At 50.4% G+C, this 19,528-nt stretch overlaps 1 protein-coding gene across 1 annotated transcript in view; it reads left to right on the forward strand.

Annotated features, from left to right (window-relative positions):
* The window catches only part of INPPL1 (inositol polyphosphate phosphatase like 1), a 175,076-nt gene extending 158,068 nt beyond the window's left edge, over positions 1 to 17,008 (forward strand). The window contains 2 exon segments of the mRNA XM_029601865.1: positions 7,080 to 7,213; positions 13,314 to 17,008. Of these exon segments, the coding sequence (XP_029457725.1) occupies positions 7,080 to 7,213; positions 13,314 to 13,410 (231 nt within the window). The 3' untranslated portion in view covers positions 13,411 to 17,008.
* Positions 17,009 to 19,528: the final 2,520 nt, after the last annotated feature.

Raw genomic sequence — 19,528 nt, forward strand, 5'->3', positions numbered from 1 at the left:
ATGACTCAGGGGTGAACCCCAGAGTGACTATGGAATCCGCCACTGCCTTTTTAAGGAGATGCAGGTTCGGAATTAGTCCATACTTCAGCCAGAGGAATGACCTCAGTGGTAGTAGCCAGAAGACAGCTATGGCTGCGGAATTGGTCAACCGATGCAACTTCCAAGGCCAACCTTACAAAGATGCCCTTTAAAGGATCACTCCTATTCGGAAACGAATTGGAAAACCTGGCCAGTAAATGGGGTGAATCTCCAGTGCCCTGGCTACCGGAAGATAAAAGGAATTAGTTGCAGTGCCCCTCACTTATAAGGGGCCGATCCAGGAGCTTTCAATGTTTCCGCCCCTGCAGAAATTCTACATTTCAGAGGTCTCAGCCCTTTGGAAGAACTCAGTCTTTCATAGTCGACAGCCCAAGAGAGGGGCAGGTTTGGGTTCAGGATCATCTCGAACCTCCCAATGAAATTTTATTGACCCATCTTCGGAATGAGGAGATAGGGGATGGACTGTCTGTCTCTCTTTTACCAAAAGTGAGTCAAGATCACTTCGGACAAGTGGGTACTGGAAGTCATATGAGAAGGATATGCGCTGGAATTTCGCAACACTCCTCATGACGTATTCATGATGTCTCTTTGTCACTCCCAGCACAAAAAGAAGGCAGTGGAGATTACTTTTTTAAGGCTTCTCAGGATGAAGGCTGTAATCCCAGTACCTACGCCCCAGGAAAATACGAGACGTGATTCAGTTTATTTCATCGTAGCCAAGAAAGAAGGTTCCTTTTACCCCATCCTGGACCTCAAGAGTATCAACCGTCACCTACGAGGGAGTCATTTCTGCATGGAAACATTATGCTTTGTGATAATGGCCATACAACCGGGAGAGTTCCTAACCTCCCTGGACCTATCCAAGGCCTACCTACATATTCCAATCCATCAAGAACTCCCAATGCTTCTTACGCTTTGCTATATGGGGTCGCCATTATCAGTTCCAGGCACTGTGCTTTGGCCTAGCCACCGCTCCAAAAATATTTTCCAAGATTATGGTGGTCGTGGCGGCAGCATTTAGAAGAAAAGGAATCCTGGATCACCCGTACTTGGACGACTGGTTGATCCGAGCCAAATACTTGGAAGCAAGTCTTCGGGTGAACAACAGGGTGGCCTCCTTGCTTCAGGAACTCGTTTGGGTAGTAAACCTGGACAAGAGCAGTGTCAAGCCTCCCCAGTCGTTGGAGTATCTGGGAGTCCGATTCGATACCAGGCAGGGGAAGGTCTTCCTCCCGACCACATGGATACGGAAGTTGATGTCTCAGGTGCATGAGTTGATGAATACAATATGTACGACAGTGTGGAGCTATCTCCAAGTTCTCGGTTTGATGGTAGCAACCTTATAAGTAGTGAGAGCCCACATGTGCCCACTTCAGCACCCGCAGTCTTAAGACTATTCGATTTAGCTCCACTTACCAATGGGAGTCTGCTCTCTGTTATGGTTAAGCGGTGTTTGGGTGGATCCTTGGGTACTGTGGCAGATGACCACGCCCACGGGGAGGAGCCCCGTGAGGAGCCACAGTACTGGGCTAGACTCAAATCGCACAAACAGTTAGTTCTTTATTATACAGCTTGAAGAGTACCACCAGAGGTGGCAGTAGTGAGGCAGTCTGGTAGTAGCAGTCTCAGGGACCTCGGCAGAGGGAGCTTTTCTCACCCCATTGGTATAAGGAGGTTCCGAAGCAGGTTTCCCAGCAAGGTAGTACTATGGATGAGATAGACTGAGAGTTAGAGTACTCACTAGGTGTTTGCTGTAGGTATGCGATTCCACCAGGTTGAAGAAGATAGTGCAGGCACCAAGGCAGGGAGAGCAGGCCCTCGAGGAGCGAATACCTGTTCCCTGTAAGGCACCTGAAATAAAGCAGAGGGCCCCCGAGGAGCGGGTACCCAGGTTAGCAGTTACCCCGAAGGGCAGAGAGAGAGCTTCCAGTGGCAGCTCGGAAGCGGCAGAGTAGCGTAGACAGGAACGGATTTGAGTCCTTGCTATCTCAACGAGCTAGCAAATTAGAATAGGTTATATACCCGGATGGCATGACGTCAGCAAGGGGGGACGCCCCCGAGGTTTGTGCCAAGGTTGGAATAAAGACATGGGTGGCGCGCGCACCCTAGTAGGTACCTGAGAGGAGCATGGCGGGAGGGCTGCACCATGGCCGTTCCGGGGACGCCGGAGAGGTCGGCTTGTAGATGCGGCAGTAGCCATCTTTCCCAGGTAAGCTGGAGGAGCCATGAACAAGGTGAGACAAATGGGGCGAAGCTGTCTAGCACCGACGGACGCAACACTCTCACCTCAAGTGGTGGCTGCAGGAGGCTGATCTGAGCAGGGGGGTGTCCCTGACCTCCCCAAACTGGCTGGTTCTTACAACAGACATGAGTCTCCGGGGCTGAGGAGCTCACTGTCACTATTCCAGGGACGTTGGAAGGAGGAAGAGGACCTCTGGAATATCAATCGCCTGGAAGCCCTGGCAGTATGGCTGGCATGCTTGCAATTCAGCCACAGAATCCAGGGTCAAGCAGTCCACATAATGTCATACAGTGCAATGACGGTAGACTACATCAAAGGCCAGGAAGGAGCCAAGAGCCATCAGGTGTCTCGGGAGATAGACCTCCTTATGGAAAAGGCGAAAATGCATCTACAGACTATCTTCAGCCTCACTCATCACAGAAAATGACAATGTCAGAGCAGACTTTCTAAGCAGGGAGAGTCTGGATCAAGGAGAGTGGGTGTTGTGATCCGAAGCCTTTCAACTGATAGTAGATCGCTGGGGCCTCCCGTCCATCGGCCTGCTGGCCGCATCTCCCCGATTCTTCAGTCGCAAAAGAGATCTGTGGTCCCTGAGGATCGACGCTCTTGTTCAGACCTGACTGGAAGAAGAGCTGCTATACACCTTCCCTCCATGGCCCCTGCTAGACAGGATCATTCGCAGAATTGAGCACCAAGGGGATTAGTCTTATGAGTAGCTCCAGATTGGCCCAGGCATCCGTGGTATGCGGAGACTTCTGGTGGAGACCCCCCTGTGTGCCTCCCACCACACAGAGACATCTTCTAAAGCAGGGTCCGGTCCTTCACGAGGATGTGACTCTATTCTGCTTTGCAGTCTGGCCCTTGAGAGGGCTCACCTGGTGAAGCGAGGATATTCTGCAGCAGTAATTGCCACCTTACTCGGCTTTCCGAAGTTCTCTACGTCCCTAGCGTATGTGTGGGTCTGGAGAGTATTTGAAGCCTTGTGTGAGGAATGTGTTGTCCTTCCTTGGCAGTCAGAATCCCATTTATTGTGGAATTTTTTCAGGACGGCTTCAATAAAGATTTGGCCCTTAACTCCTTGAAGGTGCAGGTAGCGGCGCTCTCCTATTTCAGGGGCAAGGTGAACGGAACCTCCCTATCGACTCATCCGGATATGGCCCATTTTCTGAAAGGGATGAAGCACCTTCAGCCGCCCCTACGGTAGCCGGTTCCCTGTGGAATCTTAATCTAGTATTGGAATTTTGGGCAGGGCCCTCCTTTCGGCCGCTATGTAGTCTTTCCTTGCGTTTATTAACCTGAAAACGGTGTTCCTGGTGGCTATATGTTGTAAGTTTGACATGTTTATGGACCCTTGGTTGCTGTATTGATGACTCCTCCCATGGGGAGGGGCCCCATGGGGAAAATACAGCAATAAGCTGACTCTTCAGTAATGACCACAGAGAGAATAGAAGCTTTATTGTACAGCAGTTGGCAATGCCCAAGGAGCAGGCTGCGTTCCTCAGCCAGTGGAGTAGGTCTCTAATGATTAAGTTCAGCCAGGCACTGAGTTTGTATCAAGCGCAGAGAAGATCTTACCAGAAGCTGGAAGTGAAGGGTCCGGTAGTGGACCGCAGAGTAGGGTAGGCTGAGAACCCAGTCACAGATGACGTAGTCAGTGATGGTAGATCCGGTAGTGGTCCGAGGAGTGGAGTACGCCGAGAATCTATTCTGTGGTGAGTCAAGGCAGAGAGACTGAGAAAGAAGATACTTATGAAGGCTGGTAGCTGTAGGAGAGGTGACCTCCGCAGCTTGGAGGTAGAGATGATGCAAAGCCCGGAGCACCGGAGCCAAGTTATCCTCTGTAGATGCAGGTTAACCCAGAAAGAAGGCAGGCGAGTGCTAGGCCCCGGGGAGCGGGTACCTAGGATCCTGATGAACTGGGAAACCTGGAGAGTAGATGGCGAAGCAAGACCCCCAAGGAGCGGGTTCCTTGAGCGTCCTTGCTGGAACAGCGTAACTCCGGAAGGTAGGTAGGAGCAAATAAGGCCCCCGAGGAGCAGGTACCTAGAATGCCCTGGTGTAGCCAGCGTAACCCCAGAGGGTTAGTAGGAGCGAGAACTCAGAGCGGGTGTCTCTGAAGGAAGTCTAAATTAGCTGGAGCGAAATCCTTGCTAACTTGTAGCTGGATTGGAGTGATGTCATGCGGTGGGGACGCCCCCGAGGTTCCCCCCATGATGTATTCAAAAGAGAGGGCGGCACGTGTGTGCCCTAAGTGACCTCAGTGTAAGAATGGCGAACACAATCACCCATGCCAGTCCGGGGACGCCAGAGAGAGGCGGAGGCAGCCATCTTGCCCAGAGGAGAGGAAAGAGAAAGAAAAGAGGTGAGACAGAGAGGGCGCAGCCGTTTGCGACCGATGGGCGCAACACTATATGTTCGGCATGTATCATCTCTGAACTACAGGCCTTGTCATGTCTGTAACCGCTCCTCAGGTTAACTCCAGGAACGCTACAGCTTCATACTGTTCCATCCTTCTTGCCCAAGGTGGTCTCAGAGTTTCATTTGAATCAGTCCATTACGTTGCCATCCTTAGATAAGCACAAGGACGCGGAGGAATATCGCCTCCTCCATCATTTGAATGTCGGTAGACTTTTGCTGCAGTATTTGGAAATTTCAGAACCGGTCTGACAGACGGACCGCCTGTTTGTCCTTCACGGTGGAAGGAAGTGGGGTGAACCAGCTTCACGGGCTACCATAGCTCGCTGGAATAAGGAAGTGGTCATGGGAGCCTATGTGGAGGCTGGAAAGCCATTACCTTCTCAGATTAAAGCTCATTCCACCAGGACTCAGGCGGTCTCATGGGCGGATGTGATGTCCTTGCACACCTTCTCCAGCTTCTATCGCCTGGACGAACAGGCCCGAGAGGATGCAGCCTTTGCAAGGGTGGTGTTATCCGGAGCGCGGGCAGCCTCCCATCCCGATCGGGAGTAGCTTTTGTACATTCCATTGGTCCTGAGTCCATCTGGCTACCCGCTAGGAAATGGAGCAATTACTTACCTGATAATTTAGTTTTCCTTCGTGTAGACAGAGGGACTCTGCATCCCGCCCACGGCTGCTCAAGAATGGTGCCAAGGATTCATCCAAGAGATTACAGGTAAGCCGTCACCCAGTCCCTAGATCCAGGGTACTTATATTCTTACTGGGGTTCAGGGTTTAGGATTGGTTGAGTACAGTTACCGTTATCCGTTTTTAGTCATACTTTTAATCACGTTTTTTCATTAGTAGGTCCACAGTGGCTTTTGCAGAGAATAACGAGGGGCTGAGGTCACTGCAGGGGTGCATGTAGGGTGACGTCAGCTTTGAAACCTGAGTCCATCTGTCTACACTAAGGAAAATGAAATTATCAGGGAAGTAATTTCTCCATTATTTACCCGTTCCACCCCACTCGTGACTTTATAAACTCCCATCGCGTCCCTTCTCAGCCGTGTCTTTTCCAAGCTGAACAGCCCCAGCCTCTCATCACAGGGAGAGACGTTCCATACCCTTTATCATTTCTGTCGCCCCCCCTCTGCACCTTTTCTAATTCTGCTCTCCCTGTTTTCATTTTTTGTTTTATGAGATGGGGGCGGCCAGACCTGGACACAATACTCAAGGTGTGGTCACACCGTGGCTCCATGCAGAGGGCAGTATGATGTTTCTGCTTTATTCTCCGCTCCTTTTCCAATCATTCCTTACCATCTGTTTTGCTTTTTTTTTTTTTTTTTGACTGCCTCCACGTGCTGATAATCCATTTATTGTCCACCAGGACTCCCAAGGTCTTTTTCCTGAGCTGTGACTCCCAATACAGAACCCAGCATCGCGTGCCTGCAGCTGGGATTATTTGTCCCTCTGTGCATCACTTTCCACTTTTTTACATTCAATTTCATCTGCCGGTCAGTTGCCCGGACTCCTACTCTCACAAGGTCACCTCTGCAGTTCCTCGCAATCTGCTGCTGCTGCTGTTTTAACAAGTTTGAATAATTTTGGTCATCTGCAAATTTCATCACCCTCACTTCTTCCCTTTTCCCAGATCATTTATGAAGATCTGAAACAATTCCAGTCCTGATCCCTCTGGTACCCCACTAACAATGACTCTCTATTTAGAAAACTGACCATTTAGTCCTACCCTCTGTTTCCACACGTTTATTTATTTATTTATTGTTTTTGTTATACCGAGTTTCATGACAGGCATCACATCAACCCGGTTTACAATTAACAAAGTGTGAAAGGCATAACGTAGCGTAATAAACAATATTCTCAATAAAAACCTTGAACTTTAAATACAGGGAATCAGAAAAGGATGTGAGAAAGTTACAAAAAAACAGGGAAAATTAACTTGGAACTGGAAGAGGGGAGATAAAGGAACAGAGCAATATTTACATTTCAGCCAATTAATGTAAAAGAGTAACAAGATGAGTAAATAAGACTAACCAGTTTAACCAGTTCCCAATCCACAACAGGACCCTGCCTGCTACCCCATGACTTTGTAATTTCCTGAGGCGTCTGTCACGGGGGACTTTGTCAGACGCCTTCCGAAAATCCAAAGACACCATATCAACCGACTCAACCTTTATCCACGCGTTTATTCACCCCTTGAAAATGTTCTCCAAGACTTCCCCATGCTAAAACCATGCTGACTCTTCCCCAAAATGCCATCCCCATCTACGTGGTCAGTGAATGTGTTTTCTTTTAAGAATGGCCTCTACCATTTTGCCATGCACGCCTATGTGTTTGAGTGCAGACATGTGACACGGATGTCTTGTCGTTCTCTTGCCCTCAGGCTCTTTGCCAGGGTGGTAGGAGCAGCTCCAGTCTGAGCGAGTCCAGTGTGGGAGAGTGGTTACGTGCCATCGGGCTGCAGAGATATGAAGAAGGGCTGATTCACAACGGCTGGGATGACCTGGAATTCCTGAGGTAAGCGGTCACCACCTAGCAGCCAGCCGTTCTCACTCCTGTCTGTACTAGCCAGGAAACGAGTGCCTACCTATTAGGGGGAAGGCTCATGTTCTTCACGTGCCTCCTCCGTGCTTGACCTATGTCTTGGCCTGGGTTCTGTGCTGTTCTAGCTGGGGAGCTATAGGAACATGCATTGTATCATTCTGCAGACCTGCGGCGTGCTGGCTGCTGGTGAGCAGGTCTGGGGCTTGGATTCTGCTCCGTGTACTTGCGAGGGACAATTGTGGAATGCTTTCCAACCTTCAGGCAGGGTGACCACAGGTTTCCCAGGTAGTGAATAAGATGTGTTTTGGTTACTGCCTTGGTTACATGCACCTGTTTGTTTAGGCCAAACCGTAGAGTAGCTCAGTAAGTCTTTTGCAAACTCAGGATGTTGCAGACCAGTGACAGGTTTGGAAATCAGGCACCCTCTACTATTTTGTGGCATGGAGGAGCTGAGTTTGCAAACCCAGTCTGCTTCCGCCTGTCACAGGATCTGCAGACACTCGAGCTAGAGAGAAGAATCCTGTGAAGCCAGCAGAGGGAGCCAGTGACCTGCGGCATGTCCCAGACGGCACAGGCCATCCTGCCGCATATCCTGAGTGACACAAAACTGAGATGATGGTTCAGGCTTACTGAGGGCAGTGAGGGAACGATCTCTGCCATGTATCCCGAGAGACACAGACTGACCATGGGGACCAATCAAAGTTACTGAGGGTTCTGAGGGGGGCCGTCCATGCTATATACCTACAATATCTGAATGTTCCTGTTCATACCCTAGATCAGTCCCAACAAGTGGGTTTTCCTAGCGTGTAGCCAGATGGACTCAGGACCAATGGGTTATGTGCTCCCCTGCTAGTAGATGGAGACGGAGGCGGCTTTCAAAGCTGGCATCACCCTAGATACACCCCTGCAGTGACCTCAACCATTCAGTATCTCTCAGTCTCCTAGCAGATTGTGCCTTCCCTATCAGGAACACAGTACTCTTTAGAAGAGGAAATGTAATCTTTAAATGGAGAAAGATTGAGCTCCGCACTCCCTGCGGTGATACCTAACCTCCAGTTGAGATGATTTCCGAGATCCCTCAGAGGTTTGCCTTGGTCCGGTAGCCAGTTCCCGGCTTGCAGCTGAAAGGCAGTGGGTACAGGAAGCAGAGTGCGCACTCGAGCTCAGGCGCTAACCAGGTGAATGCACAAGCTACAGTTGACTATGGCTCCGGCAACAAAGAAGCACAAGCGATTCTCCCTTTGGTACTGCATGCCATCTTAGGGCTGCACAGTCTGAGTTCTATGGCATCTACTCTAGATTTGGTACCGTGGACCTTTGATCACATGCATCCTCTCCAAAGGGCGCTTCTATCCCGTTGGGATCTGTTGTTGGAGGAGTTTTATCGGCCCTTACCGCTACAAGGGTTCTCCAGATCCAATCTCTCGTGGTGGCTGCCATGACCCAGTTTGGAGAGGAGAGTGGATCTGGAGGTCCTGGACTGGGTGGTGGTGACCATAGATGCCAGCCTCAGAGGTTGGGGGGGCGGGCTGTCAAGGGCGGATGGCTCAAGGATGGTGGTCGTCAGTAGAGAGTTCCTGGTCTATCAATCGTCTGGAAACGAGCAATTTGCAAGGCACTGAAAATCTTTCTTACTCAAGTTCGAGACCGACTGGTGAGAGTTTTTTCGGACAATGCAATGACGGTGGCATATGTCAGTCAACAAGGAAGGACGAATAGTAGAGGAGTGGCCCTGGAGATCCTGGAGCTATTTGTCTGGATGGAACAATACATAGAAATGACAGCAGAAGAAGACCAATAGGCCGATCCAGTCTGCCCAGCAAGCTTTTACACTTATTTTCTCATACTTATCTGTTACTCCGACCGCTGAGTTCAGGGCGCTTATTGGTAACTTTTTAAATTCTAATTTCCTTCCTCCCTGCCATTGATGCAGAGAGCAGCGTTGAAGCTGCATCAAAGTGAAGTATAAGGCTTAATGTTTGAGGGTAGTAACCGTCATATCGAGCAAGTTACCCCGATGTTTGTATACTCATACTGCTCAGATCAATGCCTTGTTAGATGTTGTCTGGATGTAAATCCTATTTCTTCATTCCCCCCTGCCGTTGAAGCAGAGATCTACGCTGGTTATGCATTGTAAGTGAAGTATCAGGCTTAATTGGTTTGGGGTAGTAACCGCCGCAACAAGCAAGCACTCCTACACTTATTTGTTTACTCAGACTGTGCTACCTTGTTGGTTGTTGCCTGAATGCAAATCCTCTTTTCCACATTTCCTCTTGCTGTTGAAGCATAGAGCAATGTTGGAGTCGCATTAACCATGTGAACGTTTATTGAATAAGGGTATTAATCACCAGGTAGTAGCCGTCATTCCCACAAGCCACCCCCATACCTCTTCTCATTACCATCCTCCAGGCTTTATGGATCCACAGTGTTTATCCCATGCCCCTTTGAAATCCTTCACAGTTTTGGTCTTCGTCACTTCCTTTGGAAAGGCGTTCCAGGCATCCACCATCCTCTCTGTGAAGAAATACTTCCTGATTTTCATTCTGAGTCTTCCTCACTGGAGTTTTAAATCGTGACCCCTGGTTCTGCTGATTTTTTTTTCCCAATGGAAAATGTTTGTCGTTGACTTTGGATCATTAAAACCTTTCAAGTATCTGAACGTCTGTATCATATCACCCCTGCTCCTCCTTTTCTCCAGGGTATACATATTTAGATTCTTCAATCTCTCCTCATAAGTAATTCAATGAAGACCATCCACCTTTTTGGTCGCCCTTCTCTGGGCTGCCTCCATCCTGTCTCTGTTCCTTCGGAGATACATTCTCCAGAACTGAGCACAGTACTCCAGGTGAGGCCTCAACAAGGACCTGTACAAGGGGATAATTACTTCCCTTTTCTTACTCTATATTCCTCTCTCTATGCAGCCCAGCATTCCTCTGGCTTTAGCTATCTCCTTGTCACATTGTTTTGCCAACTTCATACCTTCTTGGGATTGCGGCATCTCGTTGCAGGAGTGGACAACGTTCAATCAAATTTTCTCAGTAGGCAGCAGTTGGACCCGGGGAAATGGGAGTTGTCGTTGGAGGCCTTCAACCTCAATTGGGCCAGATGGGGCGATCCCCAGCTGGATTTGATGTCGTCATCCAGCTATGCCAAAGCAAAGAGATTTTCAGTTGCAGAAGAGTCGGGAGCCGAAGGAATTGACGCTCTGATTCTTCCATGGCCAACAGGGATTCTGCTGTATTTGTTTCCTCTGTGGCCACTAGTAGGCTGAGTCTTGTGTATCGAATGGCATCCGGGCAGGGTGGTGTTGGTGGCACCAGAATGACCTCTGCGTCCTTGGTTTGCGGATCTGGTTCATCTCGCCATGGATGGGCCCCTCAGGTTGTCTCACCTACAGGGCCTTCTCAGACAAGGACCTATCTTCTCGGATCGGATGGATCGCTTTTGTCTCATGACTTGGCTTTTGAGAGGAGACGTTTAAGCTCCAGAGGATATTCAGAGGCAGTGATCACTATGTTGCTTCAGGCTCGGAGACCCTCCACATCGCTGGCTTATATCAGGGTGTGGAGCATGTTTTAAGCCTGGTGTGTGGAAAGGCACTTAGATGCATTGCCGATGGATATTTCACACATCCTGTCCTTCTTGCAGCAGGGCTTGTTGAAGGGGCTCAGTTTTAATTCGCTTTGCATACAGGTGGTGGCCTTAGGATGCTTTTGAGGGAAAGTTCAAGGAAAGCCATTGGCAGTTCACCTGGATATCGTGCGTTTTCTCAAGGGAGTCAAGCATCTGCGACCTTCGGTTCAGAGGATATGTCTTTTGTGGAAATTGAATTTGCAGGGACTTGTGGTCCTCCGTGTGAACCATTGTGGAAGACATCTTTGAAAGACCTTACCTCAAAGACTGTGTTCCTGATTAGCGATTTGCTCAGCCAGATGCATTTTGGAGTTACAGGCTTTGTTCTGTAGAGAACCGTTTCTACGAATTTTGGATGATGGGGTTTCTCTGCGGACCATACTTGCATTCCTACCAAAGGTTGTTTTGTTTTTCCACCTTAACCAGACAGTGGAACTTTCTGCGTTCCCAAGTGTGAAGGGGAAGGACAATTAGCGAAAGATCTTCGCTGTCTGGACGTTCAGCAGACGCTGTTGCGATATCTTAAGTTTACTAATGCCTTTCAGCAGTCAGATCATCTTTTTGTCCTATTCGGTGGCACAAAGAAGGGAACCAAGGCATCTAAAGCCACCATAGCTCATTGGTTAATGGAGACTATATCTTTGATCTATTTCTGTAAGGGTCAGTTTGTTCCGTTGGGGTTGTGTGTGCATTCAACTAGAATGCAGGCGACCTCCTAGGTGGACTGTCAAATGATGTCGCCACAGGAGATTTGTAGAGCGGCCAATTGGTCGACTTTGCACATTTTCACTAAGCATTATCATCTGGATGTAAGAGCAGAGGAAGCAACCTTTGGTGAGCGCATTCTGAGAACAGGTCTTTTGCGTTCCTGCCCAGTATAGGGGAGCTTGGATACATCCCACTTGTCTGGACTGATTTGGGGTACAAACAGGAAAGGGAAATTGGTTCTTACCTGCTAATTTTCATTCTTATAGTACCACAGATCAGTCCAGAGGCCCATCGCTTTGTTTTTCTTTTTTTTTCTGAAAGACTGCATAATTGTAGGTTATATTTTCAGAAGAAAGTAGAGCTGTATATAGTTGGGTTCTAGGACCTATATGAAGTTTTTCTGTGGCCTTGGATAAGAGGGCTCGAGTTCAGGGGTTTCCAACCTATGTTTATATGTTCGCCCTAGAAGGGAAGTTTATTCTTTGGGATTATTGTTGGCTCTACATTGGCTTGGGTACAGGTCAATACTGAGGGACTGCAGGTGCCGCTCTCGGTTAAGTAGCAATGCCAGAAAAGATTTAGTTCTCTACCTCCATCTGCTGGTAGGGAAGCAATACCCACTTATCTGGACTGATCTGTGGTATTGCAGGTAAGAATCAATTTTCCTTAATCTGCTTTGAAGTGCCAAAAAGTGGAACAGAAATCAGTTCAATAAACAAATAAATACACATATCCTGATTGACACAGACAAGCCTTGGGGAAAGCACTGAGTTCTGAGGGGAAGGTCCCTGCCGTATATCCCAAGAGAGAGACAGACTGACCTTGGGGATGACTCAAGTTTACTGAGGGCTGTGAGGGGACGGTCCCTGAGGTGTGTCCCAAGTGACATAGACTGATTGTGTGGGGTCAGCTCAGGGTCACTGAGACGGTGAGGATTTCCTGCCTTCAGAGCAGCATTTTAAGGGAATATCCAGTCCTTTTGTCCTATGAAGAATGCGTGTTATAGTGAAGTGTCTGCCATCAACCCTGTTAATTGTTACTGAGCCTTCAGCAAAATCAGCAGCTTGGTGGCAAATGTCTTAAGAATGGCATTGCTTGGCTCTGAAAGCCCTTCCCGGTGGAAAGCATCTGGTAAGATGGATTTTCTGGTTGCTGAAATAATATTGCCCCTGACTTTGTTTTGGCCCTGCCACTGCAATCTGAGCCTTCTACGGGGCAGGGCGGGTGACAGAGCCCCCGGCGCAGTCGGCTTCTGTTTTTCCCTTAGAAGGGGCTGTCCTTGTCCATAGCTTTGTGACTGGGTAGTGAGAAGCTGTAAGCTTTGGCATGCTTTGCAAGAAGTGATGCCTTGCACTGGACCATGAAAGGAGCTGCTTCTTTACGTGAGTGCTCAAGACTGCGTCCATTCCTCTTATCACTCATCACAAGCTTCAATGTTTCTGTATCGCCCTTGTGATCGGCCCGGTGAAAGATAACACAGCCAGTCCAGAATACAGTTCCTCCCAGAATCAGTCTCGCAATGATCCCAGCTCTGCAGCCCTGTATGTCTGCCTCATCTGTGTCTTTGTACAGCGCTGCATAGAAATGATAAGTGGTGGTACAGTAGTGGGATGGAGAGGAGCATGCAGTCACGGCACCTTCCAGTCGGGCGGCTCACAGATCGTTGCTGATGTCTAGAATTTTGACTCTTTAAAACAGCATTACGACAACTCGTTCTCTGCTCTTATTCCAGCGACATCACCAAGGACGACCTGGAAGAGGCCGGCGTGCTGGACCCCGCCCACAAGAAGGCGATTCTGGACAGTCTGCAGCAGACTCCGAGGAAGTGAGAGAACTCTGTGCCTTTAACCATGCAATCTCCCCCGCCCTCTGGGTCCTGGGTAGCCCACAGCCAACTGCCAAGAAGCGACGGGACACTGTGCCTTTAAAGACATTCCCCCCAGACTGCAGCAAACCGTTAACCACATTCCTCCCACCCTCTTCCCCCTCCAGCACTGGACTCGAGATCCTGGAGTTGTCTGCTGCAGACTCGCGGGAAAAGAGGGGAACATTCCCCCTGGCCTTGAGTGCTGTTGTCTCTCTTCCACTGCCGGTTTTCTTTGCACATGTGTGGCACTTTCCCCCTTTTTGGAGGGTCCTGCCTTGTGTACTTTGTGCCTAAATATGAGAATGAGTTCTGCTGGAGCGTAGAGAGAAGGGGGACAACACAGAGGAGGGGCCTTGAAAAGTGACATTTGCAGGAGAGCACCTGGTAACGGGCTAGGGTGGCATTGCCCAGAGTCTGTTAGGCAGCCACAGACAGAACAGCCAATCCCTCTCAGATTAGCCCCCCCCCCTAATATTAAACACCCCCCCTAATATTAACCCCTTCTCAAGGAAAGTCTTTCTCTGCCCCCCATCTCCGTGTGCTGCTGGGAAGAGCCAGGAAGGCCTCGGCACACCCTGGCTGTAGGTTTCAATGTGAGGCATCTGGGCCCCGCTGCTGGCCACAGCGGTCTCTCTCCAGACAAGAGGTCCAGGTGTCTGGCAAAATCTAATAACTTATAAATATTTATTTTAAAATAAGCAGTGCAGGGAACAAAACTTGCAAGGAGCTGGATTTTATAAAGCATGAGAACCATTTTCAAAAAGGGGTTAGGCTCCAAAACTGGCCCTTGAAATTGTACTAGAGTTGAGGGCCCAGATCTAGGCTCCCAGTTTCAGGGGTTTTCTAAATTTAGGAGCCAAAAAAAGTGGGTGGCGGCAGGAGCTCAGCATGGATTTTCAGCACCAGGCCCCCCCCCCCCGTCCTAGAGTCCTATATTTAGGTAAATGAAGAGCAGACCTGATCTTAGGACACAAATGTGGGTTCATTTTCAGCTGAAAATAGGTGCCTATAGTTAGGCACTCGGCTTTGATTTTTTGGTTTTTTTTAACATCAGCTTCGTTCTCTCTTGCTTAGGCATTTTTGGTCGGGTGGTGAAGCGGGTGGACTCAGAAGGGAAGGGTTTGGCCGGGATAGGGGCTTAGTGAAACCAATTTCGGTTCGCCGGAATGGTTTATGAAACTGTTCCAGCCCCGCTGCCCGGGGCGGAGAGCTCTTCTGATACGAAGTTGGACCTGTCTCGGGCCCTGCTGCTCCTCCTCCTTTAATTGGGGCTGGGGTATCTTTTTCAGATACCGAGCTGTATCACGAAGCAGGGGCGCGTGCGCTGTGGTCGTGCAGCGTTTCCGCTTTCGTCCAGCGAGGAAGGGGCTTTGCCTTCAAGGTGTGCGCTCTGGGAGCCCTTGATCACAAGAGCGCCTTATAATTACTGTATTCCCCCCCCCCCCCCCCCTTCCGGACCCTGGGCAATAGAGACTATGCTGCCCCTTTCTGGAGGCAAAGAAGGAGGACCTCCAGAGTTATTGTGGGATGTGTGTCCGGACGTGAGCCCCAATCCTTGGAACCGACTTCCTATAGACCTTAAAAAAAACAAAACAAAAAACCATTCCCCCATCCCGAGGTAACAGAATTCATCCAAGATCTTCGGCTTCCCCTCCGTCACAGCAGCCGCCGAACATTCCTGCATCCTATTCACTAAACTGGAGGGAGACGGCGACCGCCCAGCCCCGCTACTCCTCCCCGGCCTAAGTGACCCAGCCGTGCCCTCTCGTTTCACGGTTACTGGAAGGAAACAGGTTTTGGGGGGGGACCTCCAGAGTTCCCCATCCCACTTCCCCCTGCTTTGTAGGGGCCGACGGTGAGGCGAGAGGTCCAAAGGCACCGCAGGTGCCCGCGGAAGGAGCCCGACGGCCCCTGGTGAAAGGCGTGGAGGGGGGGCCGTTCTCAGCGAGCCGCCGCGTGCCCGGTGCGCACCTGCTGGAGAGCCCCCCCCCGGCCGGAAGCGGCTCGGACTGGGTGCCTGCGCCTCTTACCCCTGCTGTTTCTGGAATGGGGGAGTGGGGCATTAATCCGGCTTACGGTGCACGTTGGGTCAGCACTCAGGTACTGGACTAAATCACTTTGAATATTGTCCTCTGCAGGACCTGATTGTGTGGTAGAAACACTCGTCCGTACCACGTCTGGAGGGAGCGAGGGCCACGGGCTTCTTTCTTTCTGACTCGTTGCACCAGCGTGGAAATCTTCAGGCCAGGCTTGCAGGGCAAAGCTTAGCTGCTCTTCCAGCTGAAAGGTAAGGCCTGCGGCCGGGGGAAGGCTAATGCCCAGCATCTGACGGCCTGCGAGAGGGGCCGGTGCTGGAGCAGGGTATCCGGGACACCAGCCTTCTTCACTCCTCCGCTTGCCGTCCTGAATTTGTCTCTTCCCCGGCCGCCCACCCACCCGTTGGGCCCTGTTCCCGAAGGCGTTCTCAGTGCCCGCAGGCGATTACAGAAATGAAATTTTGAGTAAATGAGCGCTGGGGCACCCGACGCCTACTTCCCACTCAGCCGCCGGGCACGGATGAGTCATTTTTGTATCGTGGCCCTAATGACTGATGCCAGGTGTCCTGTTCTGCGAGGGTTAACCCTTTCCCAGTCCTTGAAATCAAAGAGCCCATCTGCTCATTTTATTCTCGCTGAAGACCAAAATGACTCATCCAGCCTGCCCAGGTAAGGTGTTTAGGGACTGTAACTGCTACCCCGTGCCGAAAAGATGCCCCAGGGTTACCCTCGCGCTTCATTTCCGTCCTCCAGCCACTAGGGGGTGCCCCGTTTATCCCACGCCCTTTTGAATTCCGTTGCTGTTTTTGTCTTCGCCATCTCCTCCGTGAGGGCATTCCAGGCATCCACCACCCTGGCCGGGAAAACATATTGCAGGACCTTGTTCCTGAATTTGCTCCCACATCCAGAGCTTCATCTCATGACCCCTGCTTCTAGAGTTTCCTTTCCACTGGAAAAGGTTTCATTCTTTTGCATTCTTAATACCGAATGTCTCCTCTCCTCCAGGGGCGATGGTCCTTCAGTCTCCTCTCATAAGTCGTCTGGCTCTGACCCCACACCATTCTAGTTGCCTTTCTCTGGACCGCCTGCGTCCTGCCCCTACCCTTTGGAGATCCGGGCTCCAGAACTGAGCACAGTACTCCAGATGAGGCCTCGCCAATGACCTGGACAGGGGCATCACCACCTCCTTTTTCCTGCTGGTTTTGCCTCTCTCCATGCAGCCCACCGTCCCTCTGGGCCTAGTCACCAGCTCATCAGTCACTGCGCCCCCTGAGGTCTCCCTCCCAGCCTGGCACCCCCTTCCCTTCCCCCGTCATGTATAACTCCTTTGCATTTCTAAATCCCAAACACTCAATCACTCCTAAAGCGCTCTTAGCTCAAGTCTCATTGTCTGCTCCCTCAGCGGTGTCCACTCTGTTGCAGATCTTTGTGTAAACACAAAAAAAATCCAAACCTAAGAACATGCCATACTGGGTCAGACCAAGGGTCCCTCAAGCCCAGCATCCTGTTTCCAACAGTGACCAATCCAGGCCATAAGAACCTGGCAAGTACCCAAAAACTAAGTCTATTCCATGTTACCATTGCTAATGTCAGTGGCTATTCTCTAAGTGAACTTAATAGCAGGTAATGGACTTCTCCTCCAAGAACTTATCCAATCCTTTTTTAAACCCAACTACACTAACCACATCCTCTGGTAACAAATTCCAGAGTTTAATTGTGCGTTGAGTAAAAAAGAACTTTCTCCGATTAGTTTTAAATGTGCCCCATGCTAACTTCATGGAGTGCCCCCTAGTCCTTCTACTATCCGAAAGAGTAAATAACCGATTCACATCTACCCGTTCTAGACCTCTCATGATTTTAAACACCTCTATCATATCCCCCCTCAGTCGTCTCTTCTCCAGGCTGAGCAGTCCTAACCTCAGTTCCTTGTAAACCCTGCAAAATAAATAGATGAGACGGAGGGGGTCGGGCACAGGTGTCGTTCCCGTGCTGTTGCGGTTCGTGGTGGGAGTCCGTGCGGCACGTGCTGGCACGAGCCAGCGGACTCCAGCACAAACGGGAAATGCGGCACAACTGCCCTATCCGTTCGCACAGCCCTCGAGGTCCGCCCTCATCGTGAAAAGAGGCTCATTTCAACCCACAGACATGGGCAAGGTGATTGCTGTCTTGGACTGTGCTCGGAAGGGATGGCGAAGGCTCCATCCCTTCAGGACAGGGCTAAGCCAGTCCTGGCTTTACCCCACTGAATGCAGGGACTTGTAGTTTGGATTTCCCTAACGAAAGCAACAGGACTGCAGTGCGGGAGGGTGGGGGTGGACCAAGACCGGAGCATCTCGTCCCGGAGAGCAGGGCGGGCTGGTGAAACCCCCCACGCAGAGCCAGTCCCTGTTCAGAAATTGTTCTGTGACTCACATGTGATTTTGTTTTGTGCTTTCTTTTTAATCCTTACTAAATAAGATTTTGGTGATTGTTTGTGAGCTGTGCATTGTTTTTCTTTATTATTAATAATTATTATTGTTGTTATTGTTGTTAAGTTTAATTTAAAAGATCTTGTGAATGCGCCTGCTTTTTAATTTTATTTGCTTAAGAAGACAACGCAGGCCTTCGTGGAAATCCTTCTTGGTCCAAACTGAGGACCCCCGTGTCCTGGACTGTTACTTCCTGCCATAATAAACATTAACAAAACCAAAAGCCGCCAAGCCTTGCTCTTGCTCCTGGGGGGGGGGGGGGGGGTGTTTGGAAACGCCGCTTCCTGCCTCGTGCTTTGCGTGGAGGTCACGGGAGCTGTCCCACTCTCTGGCAGGCACAGCCTTTTTCTGCAGCCCTTGTTAAAGGTAAAATTCGCAAGGACATTACCATACGGTAATGCGTTCTGCCAGCGGTGTCTCTCGTTATGTAAGATCCGCAGCCTTGCATCCGTTTGCCTGTGAGTTGGACTCCTCCCCTAGGTTCGTACATCCCTCTAGTGGCTACGGCTTTCCCGGTCCAGTTACCCTTTAGAAGGTTATGGGGTCTTTCTTAGGGACGTACATCAACGCGTGGCCCGGTGTTGAAGGTACAGGCGACTATGGTGACTGCATGTTCACGCCTGAGGGTCGGGTGACCGGGCTTGGTAACGAACCGATGGAGTCTCCTGGAAAAGGCAGAATCTCTGCTGCATCCCTGCGGCTTCCCCTCTCTTTGCTTTCGTCAGCGGAAACCACGGGACACGTGCTTGAAGGGGACGTGATAGAGGCCCTCGCCTCGTCTGATAAGTGGCTTCCGGTAAGGAATTTACATGGGGGTCTTGTGGCTTTAGAGAAGAGGGTTTTACACCTTTCAGAAGCAGCGCTGTTTGGGGTTACCGCCATCCTTATGAAGATGTAGGAGGAAGCCCCTTTTCTGTTCAGTCACTACTTGTCGGCCTCCTGCACGGTCATGGGGCATAAGAGTGGTTCTTACCCAGCTGCTGGAAGCCACGCTCAAGCTTTATAACTCTTGTGAGCTCAAGGGCCTGACGCGGGAGGTCTTTTTTCTGATGTGGTCAGTATGGCCCGGCGCATGCCCCTTATACCCCATTTTATCACAAGCCGGCGCATGCTTCTGACAGATTCAGCCTTAACTAAATAATCGTCCAACCAACGTTTTTCGCTAGGCCACATATCCGTGAAGGTGAAAAGCCCCTTTGTTTCCTGGATTGCAAGAGAGCTGTCTCCTACATGGAGCAGTCTCAAGCCCCTTAGAAAGGCCAACCAGCTTTTTGTTTCTTTTTGACCCCCCCCCTTACAGGCTGATTCTGTAAGAAGCGCGGGAGAAGGGGCGTTCCATGTTGAGCGCCCGCTCTCGCAACGAGCACCCAGTCACCTCTCCCTGGGCGCGCGATCCCATATTTAAGCGAGGGGTCGTGCTACAAGGAGGCGTCAGGGACGGTTGCGCGCCCCTAGCGCCTCCTTGGCCCAGGAGATGTGGCTCTGTCAGCGGGTTCAGGAAAACCGATGCTTAATTTTACGAGCGTTGGTTTTCCGAACCTGCTGACAGTCATCGGTTAGGAAAACGGATACCGTT

The sequence above is a fragment of the Rhinatrema bivittatum genome, chromosome 5, assembly GCF_901001135.1.
Source record: "Rhinatrema bivittatum chromosome 5, aRhiBiv1.1, whole genome shotgun sequence".
Taxonomy (NCBI): domain Eukaryota; kingdom Metazoa; phylum Chordata; class Amphibia; order Gymnophiona; family Rhinatrematidae; genus Rhinatrema; species Rhinatrema bivittatum.